This window comes from Paramormyrops kingsleyae, chromosome 15 (assembly GCF_048594095.1).
Source record: "Paramormyrops kingsleyae isolate MSU_618 chromosome 15, PKINGS_0.4, whole genome shotgun sequence".
Lineage (NCBI taxonomy): Eukaryota > Metazoa > Chordata > Actinopteri > Osteoglossiformes > Mormyridae > Paramormyrops > Paramormyrops kingsleyae.
Genome location: NC_132811.1, coordinates 4,168,028 through 4,188,149, shown reverse-complemented (window position 1 = coordinate 4,188,149; position 20,122 = coordinate 4,168,028). Strand labels below are relative to the sequence as shown.

Here is a 20,122-nt window from a genome sequence, read left to right as displayed (position 1 = left end):
ACAGGCCGTGTGTGTAGGGGGGGTCACCCGTTGGGTCATAGGTGCTGGTCTATCTGTCATCAGGCCTATTTAATGCGTACACTGCTACCGGCCTGGAAGGCTGATCTGTGGCCGCTGACGCCCGCGGCCGCGTTGGGGGCAAACGCCGCTGACCACCATCTTGTCTGCCCACAGCATTCCCAGGAGGTGGACGAGGAGGGCTTCGTGATTCGGACCGACGGTCAAGGTGATATCCTTCACCGCGAGGAAGGAGCCGTGCACATGCCGCACCCCCCCCCCCCCCGCATTATTCTGTCTCTGGTGTTGGCTGCTGCCCCAGCGAGGCAGAGAGGGCACCAGCAGGAGATAGCAGCCACCTCCCTGCCGCCGTGCCCCCCCATTCTGCAGCCGGAGCACATGACGCTGTGCGAGTGGAGTTAAATAACAGGAAGACGAGGGCGATAAGATTCGGGGGGGTGGAATCAGAGATCCTTCCTGTCCTGTTACCTCGCGGCTGGTGGATGTCAGGGCCTTCGGTTATCACCGAAACAGCCGGTTTTCCATAAACATCGTCCATACTGCATTCCAAGGATTAAAAAAAATACTTTTAAAAGGATTATGGGGAATATTATAAACTGTCCTGAAAATGTATTTATCTGAATACCCTGCAGTCTCTCTGATTTAAGGGAAGGTATTAAATACTGTATATAATTGGCCCGTATGTGCAGGAGGTCCGTCGTCGACTGTGTACTTATTCAGAACCAAACACAGCTGGTCTAAGATAGTTTGTCACAGAGCCGGAGAGACTTAATGTCGGTCAGTTCTGATAAAATGTGCAGCCATCTTTGCGTACTTGGTTTTGAGAAACGCCCTTTGTTCGGTAGGTGTGATGCTGGGAGATTAATTTTATGGATGCCTGAGGCTCCAGAAGGTCTAAGGCTGAGCATCCTTTGCGAGGCTCCTTTCAAGCTTGTTTCAGAATGCCGTCGCCCCCAGTCCTGTTCTGACCCTTGACTGAAGGCGTACGCTGCCCCCAGGACAGGGAGGCCAACTTCTACTCTAGTGACTCAGACTTTGACGATGACGAGCCGAAGAAGTTCCACATTCGGATCCGGCCGGCGAGCAGCGGCAGTCGGGGTAGCTCGGCGGCCCACGAGCTGGAGCTGAGGGCCACGGTGGGAGCGCTGATGCTGCCCCCCAACAGAGGGGTACGCAGCCTGCTGGGGATTCGGGGTTTGGGACACCGGGCCGTCGGTGGGTCTATTGGACATGTGTGACTGACTGTCTCTTCTCACTCAATTTTCAGATGTCAGTGAGGAGACACCTCGTCCGTAAGTCTGCCTTTTTCATAATCTCTCCTTCCAGAATCTTCCGGAAGGTCTCATTGACCTCAGTGACTCGTCCCCATATTGTTCCCGTCAGGAGCGCCCAGTGAGATCCGTCCAATACTGCGGCATCCTTATTTCTTGTACCTGTGTTGCAGGGGCCACCAGCTGCACAGCAGACAAGAAAGGAGTGAAAGAGGGTGCCCCCCACGGAGGTGAGATGGCCCCCTCGCTCCTCTTTGCGCAGACATCTAGGACCACAGATTATGGCTCATCAGAGCTGCTGCATCGTAACAATTTGCTCTCCAGTCCAGCACTTCATGATTTAGGCTCTGATCAAGAGGATCTGGTCAGCTTGTGACTCATTAGGCATAATCTCTGTGCCAGTGATCGGAAGGTCGCCGGTTCGAGTCCCAGCCACGTCTGTGGGGCCTTAACCCCCAGCTCCATGGGTGCTGCTCACCTACATGTGTGTCATGGAGAGCAGGATGGAAACCGCTTTGTGGAAACATCACCAGATCTGCAGTGTAACACCATGACAGAGCATCATGCCGCTGGTTTTCCGTCTACGGGCCCGTTTCCCGTGTTAGGGCGGGGTGTCCGCAAACGCCGTGTAGTGTGTCCTGATTGGTGGTGCTTGAGTATGATGGTTTTTCTGCCTTAGAGCTCGGACAGGATGGATTGCGGAGGTCGGCTTCCAGTCCGGACCCCGGCAGGTAACCGGCACCCGCCCTTGGCGGAGTTTTAAGGGAGAAAAGTTTTTCTTCTGCTTTCATTGGTGTCATTTGGAGTGGCGTCCTGTAAGATGAACTATTTGTTGATAATAATGACAATTGCAATATGGTGGTAACTGTAAGCTTTCCCTTGTTGTTTTGCTGCAGATTGACAGCAGGTTCCTGTTCAGAGACTCTATTCGGACCGCCGCTGGAGTCCGCGTTTGCTGGTACGCAGCTCGGGCCCTCAGGGTCATTCCCGCGTGCTTTGTCTGGTCGATCCCTTCAGTAGCATGTAACACGGCCTGTGACTCACGCTTTGACTCTATGCCCTGCGCTTTGACTCTATGCCCTGCATTCCAGATCCGGCCTTCTCTTCTGACTCCTCGTCCCCAGACAACGTGGAGGACTCGGGGCTGGACTCTCCTTCCCATCAGCCCCTGGGGCTGTCCCCAGACCCAAACACGTGGGCGTCGTGGCCCATCACCCTGCAGAGCGCGGTTCAGCCTGGGCCTGTCAGAGCGCCGGACACCGTCCTGACCACGTTTGGCAACCCGTCATCCCGACAGACCCACCCGGAGCGGGATGAGCCGGTGGGTGACCGGACTCAGGGACGCCGGTCTCCACAGCGCCCCCCCGCTCACGCTCCCTGTGTCCCAAAGACGGATCCCCAGCAATGGAACTGTAAACAGACTCTCTTGCTGGACTCCTTCCTCCGCACACATAAAAGGAGTGCATCCCCCGCCCCACCCCCACCCTCCCTGCCTCGAGATGCCAGGGGGGGGCAGGCACGCCAGGACTCTACCTCTGTCCCCCAGAAGGACACGAGAGCGTTCCCGAACGCCTCCGCCTCCCAGAGAGAACAGGACAAGGAGACGACAAAGGAGTTCCCCATTCTGGATTCCCCCGAGGACCCCTTCTCCATCACCATGATTGGCAGCCCTACGCACCAATCGGCTTTGGCCGCGGCGACTGCCTGGAACAGCGGCAGCAGCAGTAGCAGCGGTAGCAGCAGGCTAACCTCCACCTCCACCTCCACCTCCGGCTCCGGCTCGGGGTCCCGGCCCAGAAAAGATATGCGCTGGGGCTCTGTGCACAATCCCTTCAGTGAGGGAGCCTCTGTCGGGGTACCGGGGGGGCTGCGGGACAGGGACCGGAGGTTCCGGGCCTCGGACAGGGGGCCGCGCAGGAATGCAACGTCTTTCGCAAGGAATTCTGGGCCCCAGGAGGACCCGCGTGTCCCTGCGGACAAGGAGCAGAGTGGCTTCCAACTGGGCAGGCGGGCTGAGTGTCACCCTGCTTCTGGCCACAGCACCGGTAGGGGGGGGGGGTTCATTATCTGCTTGCTGGTGATGGTGAATTTACAGCTTTGTGAACGGAGTGTCACTGTCACCTTTTGTCACTGTACCTGCAGCCAGAGTTTGATTTTTAAATGTCAATTTGTGCTTCAAAGGATGGATACTTTGTCTATTTTATATAAAGTGAAGTACAGTAATTCTGTGACATTCTGATTAAAATGCCTTTCAAAGCTGCGGAGATGCATTTGTGGGCAGCTTTACTCATAGGCTTCATGTTAAGCAACAGAGGCGGGACCACAGGGCCCCAATCGATAGGTTATTGGACCCGCCATTCAGCGATTCGAAGCCCATCATTGGCTAACAGTACCGTTGACCCCTCGATGATTTTGTCCCCCCTCTTAGGCACGAACTTCCTAATTTAAAAAAAAAAATGTAATGGCAAGTTTTGCTTGTTGGAAAGCAGATATGCTGAAATCTAAGGGGAAACACAAAATATAAAGACTGATAATTTCTACACTTCCAGAATAGTAAAGTTTGCAATTATTATTGCTGAAGCATCTTGTTTTCAGACCATTAATCTGTTTCTCGCCTTTTCTTTTAGACATGCCCCCTCATCCACAGCGGGAAAATGCTGAGCTCCTATTGGCTGCACCACCGCAGCCAGCCAGAATGCAGAGGGCCAATGGCCTGCTGAGTGGTTGTCACATGGTACATCACTTTTTTTTTTCCTTCTTCACTCCTGTACTAGCTAACATCCGACACCTGAAATCAATGTCCATCAACCGTTCTTATCTTTCACTTTTTAAACAGTCTGATACACAAAACAGTCTGTAACATCACTAAGAAAATATCTATGGGATGAAACAGATTTGCTATTCTTATATAAGTATGCTATTCTTATACTGTCTCTGCTAAATACTTACACTCCTAAACTCTGACTCAGAATTAAAAATTTGTGAAATGTGACATTGATTCCCCTTTAACTTTGAAAGTGATTAATGACACAGTATAAACTGTTTGTAATGGCGTCGCTGCTTTTCCAGTCCAGGTCTGTGTGCTCCTCTCCGCTTGCTGACCCAAACCCCATCCACACCTCATCATCCTCTTCCTCCAGCCCCAGTGAATGGGGATGTCAAGAGCCTAATCACCGGGTCCGCAGTCCCACCCAGGGTGGGTATTTCATTATTCTTAACCCTAATCTAAATTTCAGGGCGGGTAATTCTTTCTTTAACAATAACCCAAATCCCAGGGCCTGTAATCCTAGCCGTGGTGGGTAGTTCTTCAGCCTTCCCAAAATGCATTGCATATACGTTTCTGGCCCCCATTATAAGCAGCCTTGTTCTTGCGTCCAGCCACACTGCCGATGACCTCGGCCGGTTTGTCGCGAGGCCCCAGCCCCGTCTCCTTCACGACCCAGGATGCATTGCCTGTGGCTGCTGCCATCACAGAGTACATCAGCGCTTACTTCAGCGGGGGAGAGCACAGCCGGTCAGTATTCACTGCTCGTCGTTAACGGGGACTCCTTTCTGGAAATGTGAGTTACAGGTGGGGGGTATGACTTTGACGGCGAGATCTTTTGGCTCCTATCTCCACCTAGCTGTCTGGTGAAGATCACGGGCGACTTCACCATGTCCTTCCCTGCTGGAATCATTCGCGTCTTTGCTGCTAACCCCAACATCCCCGTCCTCAGCTTTCGATTAGTCAACCTTGCACAAATAGACCAACTCGTACCCAATCAGAAGCTGCTCTACAGGTGAGCCTGCGCTAACACTTAGCATATCACTATCATGGTGATGTACACTGTGTGGATGAAAAGCATTAGCAACATTTGTCTCTGTTTATGTTATTTTATTCACCTTCTAGAAAAAGGCAATAACGTAATACATATCAAATATTGGAAGGAGAAGTGTTGAACGTCTCGGAATTTTCTCCGATTTTTAGACTAAAAAATAGCCCCCTTTTGTTAGATGATGGCACTGCAGACTTGTGGTACTTTCACCCAGCATCCAGATGTAGCCGTCTGGAACGCTTATCCAAAGGTCCTGAAGGAGCTTTCAACAAGTTCGGGGCACAAGTTGCTACCTTGCTCTTCCTTTTCTATCCAGCTCATGCTAAACCAGCTCCGTAGGGTTTAGGCTGGGGGGAGGGGGGGGGGATTGTGGGGGCCAGGTCATCTGTCACAGCACTCCATCTCTTTCCTTAGTCACAAGATAATAGGTCATTATCGTATTGAAAAACAAATGATTTTCAGTGCTTTACAGATTTTTGACTGGTGTGCTGTTTTCCTCAGTGAACAGTCCCAAAGTGAGCAACACACCAGGGACTTCTGGTTCAACATGCAGGCTCTCAGCAATCACCTCCAGAGAGAGGCTGAACTCAATCCCCAGGCCTTGTACCACAATGTAGGCCTGGTGAAGTATCAGGTGAGAGAGGGAACGCCTTGCATTGTCTATAAATCATGTCCGGGGGTGTATCTCAGTAAGCGTACTGCACTGTACTTATGTTCTTCCATTACCCAAGACCTGTTCCAATACTAAGAACAGAAGTACTGACCAGATGTTGGTCTTGACCCGCCCCAAATATCAAGGATACATTGGTAGCATCCTTGCCAAATGAGACCAATCCCACAATTCATTGCAGCCTAAGTTCGTTCTTGGGAGGCAAGTTGGCAAGATCGGTCTTTCCAAGACCACGGGTACGATCTTTGTGTTCTTGGTGTCGAGAAACAGCCGCGGCGTGTATTTTTTTTTTCTTCCCTCTCCCCAGGTGTCGTCCCAGGACCCCTGTCGTGCCCCACTCCTGCTGTCCGCGGAGTGCCAGCGAGGGGGCACCGTCACCCGCGTCTCCCTGGATTACCGCAGCCCGGGGCCTGGCGTGGCGCCGTCTGCCCAGCTGACTGGCATCCAGGTGCTGCTGCCTCTGCAGGCCACAGCCAGCGACGTGCAGTGCCAACCACCCGCATCCTGGTGAGACAGCGGGCACGTGAGCGTGGGGAGGAGTAGGGTGAGGGTGTACAGACAAAAATGTGAAGAAAAACATAAGGAATGATGGAGGGTATGGCTGGGTCTCCTACAGGAACGCTGAAGAAGGATGGCTTCTGTGGAAACTGCCCAGCTTCTCCTCCGCCAATCACAGTCAAGGTACCGCCCCATGTGGTGTTTCCTTCCCCATCTGTCTCTTCAGAGGCTGCCTCTCTCCTGCCTCCGTTTGATGTGCAGGATGATGTTTCCCCTCCCTAACGCGTGCTTTCCGAGAGACGCCACCTCAGTCAGCGTTTTGGCGTAGCAGAGCTGTCTGTTGTGTGGTGTGGATGAGTTCGCGTGCAGGGGGGGGGTGTATTGATGGACTGGGATAAACAAACCTGACGTATCTAGGTCACGCAAAGGAAGACGGCACCGTTCAGTGTACCGAATAAGACCTCTGGGTGTTTCAGATTGTCCATGACGGGGGGAAAAAAAAAACAAAACGTATGAATACTTATCCACTGTGAGGGCATCTAGGATGTTGCTGCTGGATTTTCGCCTTTTAGTGTTTGGTCATCAATGATCGGCCAGCAGTAAAGCTTGTAAACGTAATGAATGTCACTCAGTCTTCCCACCCCCGCAGGCCCAGGCCGGCTGTGTGCAAGCTGGCAGTGCTCCGACCCCCCACGGGGACCGCCTCCCAGCCTCGGGGTGCAGTTCCTGGGTTCCGGAGCCTCCCTGTCCGGCCTGGACGTGGAGCTGGTGGGGAGCAAATACCGGCTGTCCCTGGTGAAGAAGAGGTTCGCGACAGGTAACGAGGGCAAGGCTGACAGAGCCCGGGCTGCACACTGAGCTATAGAGCACTTTGGGTGTCCTGAAAAGTTTGATATAACTGTGACATTCACACTATCAACCGTAAGAATGTGCAGCTCTTCAGATAAAATAGTAAACCATCAAGATGTTGCATTTATTTACGACGCAAACCTGTTAGCAGACTGATTCTAATTAATGAATGAATGTCACATTTATATCAAACTTTTCAGGACACCCAAAGTGCTCTATAGCTCACTGTGTAGCTGCCCCCCCCCCCATCTAGATGATGTGACAGCAGTCATTCTACACCAGTGCGCTCACCACACATGGCTGAGGTAAAGGGGGCAGGAAAGAATTCACCCATTAGAATCTGCCCCTTTACCTCAGCCATGTGTGGTGAGCGCACTGGTGTAGAATGACTGCTGTCACATCATCTATGTGGGGGGCTACACAGTGACCTATAGAGCCTGAAAAGTTTGATATAAATGTGACATTCACTGATAGGGCCACAGTGGGCAGTTTAGCCACTGGGTGCCCAGATCTGCACTGAGATCCACACAGACCACAGGATGTGCGCCCCCTTCTGGCCACACCAACACCTCTTCCGGCAGCAACCCAGCTTTCATAGCTGGTCTCCCATCCATGTACTGGCCAGGCCCAAACCTGCTTAGCCTCAGGTGGATTATCCAGTCTGAACTGCAGGTGCTATGGCTGCTGGCATAGTAATGTTTTCCTGATCTTCAGAGTTATACCGACTTTATCAGGTTGGCTGATAGCATAACTTTAATAAGGAAGGCAATGCAAATCAGTGGCAGCACAACTGTACACTAGGCCCTGGGGCAAAAATGGACCATGCCCCCAACATGTACCCATCACGCACTGCAGCAGTTAGCAAATTCCACAATCATGCTTTTTTTTCATTAAATACAAGCCTCAACAACATAGTTTGACTACGAAACATTACAAACTACTACATTTGAATTTTTAAATATCATGCCAAATATTTTTTGGGTTATGACTCCCACCATAATGAGATTTTGTACATAAAAATGAGATATAAAAGTAGCATGTCATGGTGTCATTGGTTGCCTTAACCCTCACAAATATTTAGCATATATGTAAGATTCGCAATCGCAGTGGGGCCCTCGACATCGCAGTGGGGCCCTCGACATCGCTGGGGGGCCACGGCTACCTTGCCTACCAGTCTGCTCCTGATGCAAATGTACACAGCATTCTTTTTATGGAGAATGGGACATCCACCAGTGTTTCATTAGATCCAGCAGTGGCCGCTAGTGCTTCAGTTGGCACTGGATGGCTGAGACAGTGAAATGTAGAAACATCTGTTTAGATTTAGGGGCATATAGCCTATAGAGGCCCACCTGACCATCCGGGAGAAGGCACAGGCCACCAGCTGCTTACAGATGCCTGTGTGTGTCTCTCTGCAGGGAAGTATGTGGCAGCTTGTTCAGTGTGAGCGGCACGGATGCCTGGGCACCACAAAGCACTTTGGCCCCCTTCCTGTCCCCCCTGGAGGGGACGAGCAGTTGAAGAGGCTCCCGCCCCTCGAGGATGCAGCCACACAAAATTCAGCAGGGGGGGGATGGGGGAGGGAGGGTCCTGCAGAAAACAGGCCCATCGCAGGCAGATGCTGTACTGTACTGCTCCTTGTTAACCAGACACTCATTTAAAAAAATGCACAAGCGGACAGCTTCAGACGCTGTTCTGGGAGAGTCTTTTTGTAATTAGGTTATATGCTGTTTGCATTAATGTAAATAAGTTTAGCTGCAGATAAGCATAACTGAAAACTATGGGTTGAATTACTGAGTTATTCCTGCCAGTGGTCAGTAGTGGATTTCTCAGCAAACTCAGTTGGTCTATTACAATAAATGATACTTTTTCAAAAACAAAAGGTGACAAACTCATTTTTTATTGGATCCCTGTCTAATCAACAACAAACCAAACCTGTTTACACCAATTTTTAGACATTCTGAGAAGGTACGAAATACAACTTAACTATGCAGTTTTGTTAAAGACCACAGCATGTCTTCAGGCTAGGCAAAGTGTAGTTGACATTTTTAAGTAAAAAAAAAAACAAAAAAAAACCTAACATTTTAAAACACCCTCAGCCCTACCTTTCCACAACATTCATACAAGTTAGAAGACACTGCCTTACTGGGATCTTAACAGGTAACAATACTGGGACATGGGGTAGGATGGTATGGAGTGACATAACTAAATGACAGGTCTCCAAATAACAAGAGTATTAGGAAATGCAAACACTGCAGTTCAATTGTTTTACCAAGGAGCAATCACTTCAGAAGCATCGTGACATTTTAATATTATTTATTATAAAATGTCTTGAAATACACTGAATATACAGCAGGAAAAGGGGTAAACAGCTATAACAGAGCTGTGGGTGGGGTGAATGAGGGAGAAGTAGGGAAAGAGAGAGAGAGAGACAGAGAAAGGGTCACCGAATACAGGCGGAGGGGTATCGGGGGTCAAAGGCAGACTGGACAAACACTGGGGAAGACCAGCCACACACCAAGTCAGTCCCCGTCCCCAAGCACCGACCATGACCGACGGATGATCGGCTCCCATCGATTATGAACATGGGTTTCAACATAGAGGTGACGGATGCCGTACAGCCCATTCAGAGAGCTACAGTCCACCAAACTAGCTCTGACGCCCATTCAAGCATGCTCAATCAGCCAAAAGAGCGCCGACGGGGACTGACCAGTCACTGATAGCCCGACTGCAGTGACGGCTTGGTGTGATCCAGGGTTAAGACTGGTCTTCCCACATCACAAACTGCTTATCAGACGAAACGTACAGATGGAGGCTCACCTGGCCCATCAGGGCTGACGTTTCTAGAACCACTCCAAACCGTTTCCTCGTATCCGATTTCGATAAGCATCTTAGATCTGATGGGGATGAAGGCCACATTTACTGCCACTGGTGCCAGAGGCAGGATTAGTCTGAGGGGAAGTTGCAGAGCTTGAAGTCAAGGTGAAAATGGAAACACCACTTTTCTACATTCGAAGCTGGAGTGGAGGTCCTAACCCTCCCTCAGTAATGTCCCCTGGGGTAGAACGACAGCAGCAGACTCAGAGCAGCGATCGCCAAGGTGGGGGTTTCAGTGTCGAGTGGTTAGCGGCACGGGAAACACTGACGTCCTAATATGCAGTTGAGGACAAAATTATTAGCCCCCCTATGAAATTTTAAGTTTCTTCAAGATTTTCCAAAGTGCATTTTTAACACAGCAAGGAATTTTCAACGTAGCATTTCTGAACATATTAGTTTTTTTTAGAAGGAATAAATTATTTATATTTGCACACAGTAGCAGAATTATTTCAGAAAAAAACAAAAATGACCAGGGACAATATTATTAGCCCCCTTTAAGAAATGACAATTTATTGACATTACAAGCCACTTATGTATAACGATGTGCTTTAACGTCACAGGTGATTTAACTTAACAATTAAGTTGACAGGCAGAGTTGGAAACTATGACTGCAGGCTGTTATCCAACAAAAAGGATACACAATTGACTATTAATATCCGGAGGGCTAATAATTTTGACCATGGTAGTTTTTGGTTTCTGTGGCATATTTTCATTTCTGTGCGAAAAGTAAAATAATGTAAGCATGCAAAATAAAACTGAGATGTCTAAAAAAAGCCATCTTAAATATTATTTGCTCTATTTAACAGCACTTGGGAAATATTTTTAAAACAATGAGATTTTCATAGGGGGGGCTAATAATTTTGCCCTCAACTGTATATCACCTGTGCGTCAGGCATACTGCGAGAAAAGGCAGGATGGGAACTCGCAAGGTCACGACGGCCTCACGTTCTCAAGACAGGTCACGTACAATCGATTCACAAAGAGGACAGATGTCATACAATCAGCGGCTTATGGAAAAAAGGACCACGTCACGTTCGAGTGGAGAACAAGAATCCTTTGGTTGGGGGGGGGGGGGGCACAGCCGAGGCCACAGGTTAAGGTACGTTTACAGCTACGCCCGAGAACAAGCCAGGCTCCGAGATGATACATTCAGACTGTGGGGGAGGGGGAGAGGCACCGCTGTGGGAGGGGGCTGGAGTTTTTTCCATCTAAGGCACTGGAGGAAGAGGAAAAAAGAAAACATAGTACACAAACCACCAACCAACCATACAAGGGTACTTTGTATAGAAAGTGAGTACTGTACAAGGTATGTCCTTATATTCACAGTTTGATTTGTAATACAGAGGAGGAATTGGGGGGGGGGGGGTAACAATCTGAACCAACCCCCTAGTGAAGTCCCACAAAATCCCATAGTAGCACTTGTTTCTCTGAGAGATGGACGGCCCTTTGGAGAGAAAGTCCAGATGGAGACCCCATACACTGCTCCTGCTGCTCCTCTGGTGGACCTCCCGGCCTGCAGAGGGCGCTGTGGCAGCTGGCCCAGCGCCTTTTTACCCTCAGATCTCCTGCAGAGAGTGATTGATCTCCACACGCTCTCTCTTGACCGTGGGCTCACCGGTCCTCTGGGAAGTGTCGCCATCGCTTCCCATCTCGCTCATGTCGTCAGGGTACGGCGGCTCTGGGGGGGGTAATAGGCGACAGGGGGAATGAGCGGCGACATCACGGAGGAGCCCAGGCGACTCCCGAGCTACCGAATGGGCGTCGGGGATGTCGGGGCTTACCTTTATCCATAAGCATGGGCATCATGGAGTTCAGATCACTGAACTACAAGGGAAAAACATGGTATGAATGGGAAGAATCTATAACAAGCTAAACGATACCATCAGCACGATGTAAAGCGGCGGCCCGCTGCACACCTCCCCCATGACGGCGATGGGCGTCTCCCCGGTCGCCAGGGCGACGCGGTGCTCTACCAGGTAGAACATGTACTCGTCGTAGAGCAGCCGGATGAGGTGGAAGGAGCCGAAGCTGGCGGCGCTGCGCAGGGTCAGGTCGCGGATCACCATGGAGCTGCGGGGAGGCGCAGAGGGTCATTAGTGCGACCCCCTCACCCCCTCACCCCCTCCGCAGAGCCAGCTGGCCCTCGGCGTTAAGTGGGGGTGAAGGAGTCAGTGCAAAAAGTGCAGCTCATCTGTGGAATGTCAGTAGCCGGAAACTGTCTGGTGTTACGGTCCTAAGCGATGCTCCTTTTCACAAGCACAATTAATCAAAAGTTCTTTTGGTTCATTTTGGTTCTTTTGGTTCTTTTAGTTAATGAGACCTGAATATAGAGGGGAATTCCTCTTAAAATAATGGCTCTTAAAGGATGCAGCATTTTCTAACAGCCGGAATGATGAATCCTCTAATCAAAGAGCCGATCGCCAGCAGGCGCCCCCTGGAGTCGAGACCTGGGAACAGCGGGGGCCGTACCTGTAGAAAGACCACTTGAGCAGGAACTGTCGGGCGGCTCTGGGGAAGCTGGGGCTGCCTTCATGTGGCTTCAGCACCTGGTTCACCACGTTGTCCAGCCAGGCGGCCCACTGGTCCAGAGAGCTCTGCTGCTGCAGCGTCACCTTGAAGTCCTGCTCCAGTTGCTGGACCACGCTCTCGTTGCACTGGCACACCCACGAGGCCTGCTCCTGTGAGGGGGGGGGGCATGCTCAGGCCGCCAGCAGGGGGGTGCGGGGCGTGGGGAGAGGATGCGGCACGGAAGGTACCTGCACGTTGGCGAAGTCCACACGGTTGAGGTCGCTGAGCATCTGGTTGATCTGCGAGGTGTTCTGTAGGACTGCGCGCGCCGCCTGCGCCAGATGGTTCAGGGAGGTGTATCTGCGCAGCGTCTGTGCAAAGGCGCTGACCACCGCAACCTACGACACACACACACACACACACACACACACACGTCTGTGTTGGTGTCTTTGTGGGAACCGACCATTCATTTCTATGGACATAACCCTAATCCCAGCCCTAACCTTAACCATAAGTAACCAAACTAAATACAGTGGGGCCTGCAGTTCACAAACGCAATCCGTTCCGGGAAAGTGGTTGAGAACCAATTCGTACGCGAACCAAGGCAATTTTTCCCATAAGAAAGCACTGAAATTCCATTAATTCGTTCACAAGAATATCAAATAATTTTTGTTAATTAATTTTCTGGTTTTATAGTAAAAACTTCACAGAAAAACACAATACAGTGTGGCGACGGGCAGACTGAGGCATCGCGGGAGCAGAGAGAGACAGAGACTTGCTTGCCGGGAAAATCACGCTCCTTATTAACAGTCCTTAACCCTTGTGGTGTTGTTGTTAATGTTAATGGTGGCGTTTCCCTATTGTCATGCGTGTGTTTGCGTGTACCCGGTCCGATCCTCGCGTATATTTAGCGTGTGTAAATCTTCCATTGCGTGTGCATCTTGCAGTTCACCGTCTGACAACCTCGCGTTTCCCGTCTGTGTATTTGGGTTCGGTGCTCATTGGGTGCCTGTTGTGGTCCTTCTATTTACAATCGCACACAGGGCATGCTGGGACATGCTGGGGCATGCTGGGGCATGCTGGGGCATGCTGGGACATGCTGGGACATGCTGGGACATGCTGGGACATGCTGGGACATGCGCCCCGCTGGTGCTGCACTAGTATAAAAAAAGGAATCTGGTCGAGGAATCTGTTCGTCAACCAAATATTGTACGGGAGCCGATACATTTTTTCACTAAATTTTTGGTCGTGAACCAAATTGTTCGCGAACCGCAGGCACCACTGTACTAAACGCTTGGCATTTTTAGGGAGACAATCATCTCTGCACAGAATGCAAAAGACACATCAGCTATGACAGAACAAATTATTGTTTTTCTAGCATCTTTGGCTGATTTCTTTTGGGGGGGGGGGTGGGCACAGTGCCGACAGCAGGGCAGTACCTTGGAGCGGACGATGTCCTGGGGGAAGTCACTCATGGCTGTAGTCAACCAGCTTTCAAGACTCTTGGCAAAGTTTCGTATGGCTTGAGTTAGGGTGCCTGGGGGGGGGTTTAAAGGTCCGTTAAACAGAATACACAGAGGGGCGGCTCTATGGGGGGGCTATATCCACGCAGGTGCAGGAGGGTGGGGCCGCGTACTCACTGGGGACGGGCCGCAGCACGTTGGGGATGAGGATCTCTACCAGCGCCTGGTACAGGATGTGGTCACAACTCCGCATCCACAGCTTGAGGGGCTCGTACTTGCACAGGGCCACCAGCTTCTCCCTGGTGAGGGAGCTCTCGGGCTCCTCCTCGCTGCAGAGACACGGCCCTATCAGCCGCAAGCTCGCGCTCGGTCACGTGACCAGTCTCAAAGGAGGCGCTGCCCACATTTCACAACTTCCTGTGGTTGTTATGCCTTATGATTACTTTGGTAGGAATACACACAAAAACAAGGCAGCCAGTCACTCCATTCCCGAGTGTAGGGCACTATCGGTTCATCGGAAACATTCATATTTCGTGACACATTTAAACGTTATTATGTGCAGTAATATGACAGGAATGTGTTTGGGCGTGTTCATTTTGAAAGCCACTTATGATCTCTGGAGTGCCTCAACTGCCCTATCTAGACAGTCATACACAAAATAAATTTAATTGCTCGTGGGGGTGTTCTCCATTCCAGTGGATGCATTCATTACCTATTAGGAAGTGCAGTGGCTCCGTCACTAGAGGGCGCTGTTGAATACCAAAAGGTCTGCCAGAGTTTCTCAATGTAGTGGAACTGCAGGTTCATCACCACGTCCAGAGTGGCCTGTGAGACACCACAGCAAACAAATGAAAGCTAATCTTGTGTAACGATTACAACACCGGGCTCTCGGTTACACAGCTGCCAACTTCGGTAACCCTTTTATGATACATTTTCCTCCTCATACTCCCACAAGCACCGTCACTATTTACTCAAACTTAGCTTTAAAAATAAAACCTTAACTTTAATGTCTAAAACTCTGGTCTCTTATCCGGGATACACTGGTGGAAATGTCACTTGTATCAATGCAGGAAGTTAAAAAAAAACGTCTTATTTATTGCATAAACTCAGAATCAGTCCGCACTACACTGACTGTGTGTACGTGCTCGCAGTTGACAGGTGGCAATCCGTCTATGTGAGGAAATGCCTCTCTTCCCCTAGTGCCTCTGTATGTTCGGAGAGCCTGAGGGTGAGGAATCCCTGACCAAGACACACACGTGCATCGGGTGCTGGAGAGACAAGCAGCAGCATGCGAGCAGACAAGAACGGCAGCTGGGATAGAACAAGAGCGCCTCCAACAGGCCAAGGCGAGGACTCGCGACACTGCACCGTTCCACATTTGTGATTTACACTGTGTTAAGCAGAACCTTCCCCCGATAGCCAGTGTTTTTGCAGAATAGATTTTCTTTCAGTCTCGGGATATGTTTTTGCTCCCTCAAACTATTGCCATAGCAACCTTGTTTGCTGTTGCCCCCAGCAACTGCTTAAACACTGGACTCCAAAACAAAAAGGAAAAAAAAAAATTCCCATCCAAAGGGGGGAAAAAAACAAGTTTTTCCCTCCCGTGTTTTCACAAAGCTGGCTTTGAGCCTGCCCGAGGAGCCCCGAGTTCAGAGGAATGAGTCGGCAATTCCATGCAATCGCCCACTCGCTGTCACGCTCCACTTTTGTTTAATGTCACAATTCAGGCCACAATTCAGGCCATCCGATCATGGATTTCAAAAACATCCTTGGGACGGTAATCACTGGTGCTGGATGCCCACGCAGCATCTGTGCACCACGACTGTACCTCAAGTCCACATCAAATCCATGTGTAGCCCAGGTCTGTACCCAGGGGCGATGGGCCGCTGGCCTTCCGCAGAAACCTTCTGTAAAACGCGCACCGCTGACATCCCCCTCTGCTCTGTGTAACGCCCATTATCAGCCACATGTTCCTCTGCTCTTGTTTCGCTTTCGCTCCAATAACATTTTTTAAGTGTTTCACAATATAGGCTAATCATTCAACAACCACAGCAGCGCCACCTCTGCCCCTTTGCTCTTAGTCATTAATGAAACGCACATTAGTCACTTAGTATTTAGTGGTTGCAGTTCAGAGCTCGCTCCCCCCCCCCATGGGTCCTGCTGAAAGCGCCCCCTGCTGGTCATACCTCGCAGTGGTCCCTGTACAGTCCCTGTAGCTTCTTCACGTCACTCACGGTCAGGCACTCAGGCAGCGGGTGGGAGTCCAGGTTGGGGGTGGGGAACGGCGGCAGCGTGCGGGACAGATCTGGCGGGACGGTCACAGGGACACGCAGCCGTGAAGGAGCCATGTGCTGAGGCCTCGAGAGTGGCTCCCCCTTTCAAACATCTCCCACCCCTCTGCCAGAAGTGCCTTAATGGCTAAAATAAGTTAATTACACAAGGCACAGTACCTGGGAGCCGGTCTACAATTCCCCTGTCATTGCTATGGAAACAGGTAAGAGATGTGGTCACGATGTCAGGCGAGCTGAGCTGCGCCCCCTGGTGGCCACCCCGGCTGGCACCTTACCGATGTACTGTTGGTGATGCTGACTCTGGGCAGCTACTGACTGCTCGGGTGTGATGGAGAGGTGCTGCGCCCCCCCGGACAGGCCGTCCACCCCGCCGTCTACCTTCTGCATCGGCTTGAACCTGTGGGAAGGTGGAACGGGGAAGTGCGTTAGTAGGTTTCCGCTAACAGAGGTGTGCGTGTTAGAGTGGGGGGGAGGGGGCACCTCTGCTTCTGGTGCACGGGTTGTTGCCGCATGGCCATGTACTGGGAGTCCTCCTGTAGCCGGTTGAGCGGCGAATCCGGCTTGACACGGATGCCGTAGTAATGGTACTTGGAGTTCCCCCTTGTGGAGAGAGAGGGTAGTGCTGGTGAGCAAGGATTCTAAGAGTGTCATGGCGGCGCCCTGCTTTGTAACCCGACCCGGTCGGACGGCGGCCCCATCTCGCACCTGGTGCCCAGGCGACGCGTGCGCAGGCCCATGAAGACGGAGCGGATGAGCTTGCCGAAGGAGGCGGCGTTCACCGGGTCCAGCTTCTGTTCCTGGCAGTGCCGCAGGTAGTGGTTGTACAGGGAGCTGCGCGGGAGGCTGACGCCCTCTGCTGTCTCGTAGTTGTCCAGCAGCCACTGGAGCTGAGCAGGACACATGGGCAGATTGAGGCACGCTGACCGCTCTGGGCCAGTGAGCCAGGTCTGACTGTGAGCCTGTCCGTCACAATGACAATGAGCGCCATCGGCACGGAGCGGATGACCAAGCAGACGCATGGGATCTCCTAATCTCCCGGGGTCTTCGTCTCGTTACACCCAGACGACAGGCACAAACAAACGCGTTTTAAAAAACAGTGAGAAGTTTCAAAGTTCCATCCCGTACCGCGCTCGCAGGGAACCAAGCGAATCTGGCGGAACGTCACATCCATTACACTGAAGCTTAGTGGTCCGACATGCAGATGTGCCATTATTACAGGAAGGGGAGTGAAACACCGAGGCGGTTTCCCACAGAGGCTGCTCTGATGTCATGGATAATTATTTTACAGTTGTGCAGCACGTAGGGGGGGGGGGGGGGGGGGGAGGCAGGGGTGGGGGGTGGTGCATCTCTGAAAGATACATAATCGTCTGTGTAACTACAGCAATGTAATCTCATCTCCAGGGCGAAGAGATCCGTCAGGAGTCTTGGACGAGCCGGACAGTAAGTGGCAGTTGGGCACAAGGTGCGGAGCAGAAAGGGGAGGGACTGGAGGACAAAGGCAGCGTATCGTGGGGAATCTCCCAGAAGGCAGACTCTCTGTTATGAGCATTAGGGTGCAGACTATCCCCACGATGGCAGAGCAAACGAACAAACGCTAGCGTCACAGTCGTGATTTTCACCTGAAGGCGATTTTGGCCGAGTGTCTGAACGTCTCGCATGAAGGAAGGCCGGGGGGTGGGGGCGTGAATTATATTCCGGGTGTGAAGACGGAAAGCAAAAAGGAAATCAAAAGGCTCCATGTCGGTCGCGCCCATTCCTGAGCGTCTGGGAACCCACTGGCACGCCGATTGGCCCTAACCGAACTCTGAGGATGTTATCCAAGGAGAAGGGTGTTGGAGGGTGCAGGTGGACGGGGGGGGGCGGCAGCGGGAGGCTTCGTGCGCGCACACGGCCACACAGACACCACAAAACACACAAGAGGCCCAGGGATCAGGTCTGAGGATCAAGGATCGACTGATCTGGCCTGAGAAGGCCGAGAGGCGATGGGTTTGGCTCGGTCGTGGTGGGGCGGGGGGGGGAGCAGGCAGGCAAGCAGGCAGGCAGGCAAGCAGAGGAAGGGACCCATGTCTCCAAGCGCGCTCCTGGTTGACTGGTTGACTTACATGGCTGTTGAGCAGGGTGCTTTTGTGAGTTGCTATCCCCTCAGACTTTTGGAGGTTTTCAATCGCCATTTCAAGCTAAAGAAAAAAAAAAAAAAGAAGAGGAAGAAGCATGCAGATATATAAAAGAGGGAAAGAAAAAGAGGAGAGGAAGAACAAAACACAACAGAAGGGAAATGAGACTTAGCTGCAGCCAGATCTCTGCGTTCCCATTACACTCGAGTCAGTGTTGCAGCCGAATTCATTACCGCTAACAAAAAGCATGCAAATGAGAGGACTCATAGGGTTAAGCTGCAGACTGAAGGCCCTCCTTGTCTGACAGTGAAATGTATGCAAATGTGGACTACAAGCGGGGCACGGGGCCACACAGCAGTCAATGGGAGTAAGCTGTCAATTTCCAGTCCCGCCAATAAAATTATCACCCCTCCCAGCAACCTCTGACAAAGGGGGTGGGGGGGGAGGAAACAGTGAAAAATCACCAGAGTAATAAGGAAGCACATCGCATAAAACCCCCCCCCCCAGCCGGCGCCATGCTGCAATGCCAGTGTCCTTCCTGGTTATCGTTGGCATGCATCGTTTCCAGCATGTGCCCATATTTCAGCCCCGTGCGGATGCTTTGAATCCTACAGCCCCAACCAGGTGATCGGGAGGGTGTCATGTGCTGAGGAAGTATCCGTGTGGTTAAGGGGGCAGGATAGATGCAAGCGGAAGAAACAGGGCCCCCAGCTCCCAAGGCTCCAGGGGGGGCTTGTGAGCGCCACATGCTGCGGTGGCACGAGGTGGGAGAGGCTCGCCAGTGGCGAGGCAGGTGAAGACACCGCCGGGCATCGTAACCATAGCGCCCTCTACCAGTCACCCACAGAACTGTGTGGAGCAAACTGATCGTAAGCAGAGGATTTTGGGAACTGTGCTGGATACTAATTACTCAGCTGGACAGGAGCTAATGAAAATATTACTGAATAATATGATACATGTTCAATAACATCAAAGTCTGCAGTGACGCTCTGCTCATTTCCAGCATGTCTGGCTTGATAACTTGACCTGACATCACACAGCTCTGTGCAGCCCGGAGCCTGTGGGTGTCCTCATGCTCGTCAAGCGCACCACCGTTAGCTCGCGTGACTCGCCCCCGTCCTGACCCACAATGAAGCAGATGCTCAAACACACCACCAGGGGCAGTGTGACGGTTACGGCTGCCTCTCGGCGCCGGCTGCGGGGTCCCGGAGGCCCCAGCGCCTCCCATTGGGGCGTACCATGGCGGACGAGGCTCGGGCGGAGTGGGAGACGTGATGCCGGCTGCCCTCCATGCCGCTCCCGTGGATGAGGTAGGCGCTGCCCCCGCTGGAGATTATGTGACTGCCGCCCACATCCATCGTGATGCCCACCATGCCGTGAGGGGGCCCGCCACCCCCGCCCCCGCTGCCGGCGGCGGACGACACGACAGCTGTGACTGGCGTACCGGCCCCAGCCTGCGTGTCGAAGTAGGTCCCTCCGCTGGACTGGCCGTACAGCTGCCCATCGGTGTTGTAGGAATAGGCTGTGCGACTGGGTGGGGGGGTGGGGGGGGAAAGGGCAGGTATTTCAGGAGCAGTGTTTTCTCCAACATCGCACACTCCGCAGTGCCCACTGGCTCAGCAGTGACACGCGAAGTGAGAAGGGGCCACACTGCAGCACACTGATAAACAGGCATCAGGGCATCACACACTGCAAACAGCCACAGGAAGCATTTCAGTCTGATGGAATAACTGACAGGGAAAATCCTACCT

The 20,122-nt window shown here is 51.9% G+C and overlaps 2 protein-coding genes across 9 annotated transcripts in view; one reads left to right on the top strand and one right to left on the bottom strand.

Moving 5' to 3' along the window:
• The window catches only part of fcho1 (FCH and mu domain containing endocytic adaptor 1), a 32,883-nt gene extending 23,883 nt beyond the window's left edge, over positions 1-9,000 (top strand). For both annotated transcript variants that reach the window (XM_023843794.2, XM_023843797.2), the window contains 16 exons: positions 175-229; positions 1,006-1,187; positions 1,286-1,310; positions 1,463-1,519; positions 1,969-2,020; positions 2,186-2,247; positions 2,381-3,334; positions 3,917-4,023; positions 4,359-4,485; positions 4,668-4,803; positions 4,913-5,068; positions 5,606-5,738; positions 6,082-6,281; positions 6,391-6,455; positions 6,922-7,089; positions 8,537-9,000. In XM_023843794.2, coding sequence (XP_023699562.2) covers positions 175-229; positions 1,006-1,187; positions 1,286-1,310; positions 1,463-1,519; positions 1,969-2,020; positions 2,186-2,247; positions 2,381-3,334; positions 3,917-4,023; positions 4,359-4,485; positions 4,668-4,803; positions 4,913-5,068; positions 5,606-5,738; positions 6,082-6,281; positions 6,391-6,455; positions 6,922-7,089; positions 8,537-8,565 — 2,508 coding nt within the window. In that variant the 3' untranslated portion in view covers positions 8,566-9,000. The remainder of the gene's footprint in view (positions 1-174; positions 230-1,005; positions 1,188-1,285; positions 1,311-1,462; positions 1,520-1,968; positions 2,021-2,185; positions 2,248-2,380; positions 3,335-3,916; positions 4,024-4,358; positions 4,486-4,667; positions 4,804-4,912; positions 5,069-5,605; positions 5,739-6,081; positions 6,282-6,390; positions 6,456-6,921; positions 7,090-8,536) is intronic.
• Positions 8,998-20,122, bottom strand: part of rfx2 (regulatory factor X, 2 (influences HLA class II expression)) — a 29,932-nt gene continuing 18,807 nt past the window's right edge. For 6 of the 7 annotated variants that reach the window (XM_072699962.1, XM_072699964.1, XM_072699966.1 and 3 more), the window contains 14 exons: positions 19,610-19,901; positions 18,360-18,434; positions 16,963-17,144; positions 16,738-16,857; positions 16,533-16,654; positions 16,153-16,271; positions 14,679-14,791; positions 14,144-14,295; positions 13,943-14,040; positions 12,752-12,901; positions 12,465-12,673; positions 11,912-12,065; positions 11,777-11,819; positions 8,998-11,673 (listed from right to left, as the gene is read on the bottom strand). In XM_072699962.1, coding sequence (XP_072556063.1) covers positions 11,552-11,673; positions 11,777-11,819; positions 11,912-12,065; positions 12,465-12,673; positions 12,752-12,901; positions 13,943-14,040; positions 14,144-14,295; positions 14,679-14,791; positions 16,153-16,271; positions 16,533-16,654; positions 16,738-16,857; positions 16,963-17,144; positions 18,360-18,434; positions 19,610-19,901 — 1,951 coding nt within the window. In that variant the 3' untranslated portion in view covers positions 8,998-11,551. The remainder of the gene's footprint in view (positions 11,674-11,776; positions 11,820-11,911; positions 12,066-12,464; positions 12,674-12,751; positions 12,902-13,942; positions 14,041-14,143; positions 14,296-14,678; positions 14,792-16,152; positions 16,272-16,532; positions 16,655-16,737; positions 16,858-16,962; positions 17,145-18,359; positions 18,435-19,609; positions 19,902-20,122) is intronic. The other variant, XM_072699963.1, reaches the window with a different exon arrangement.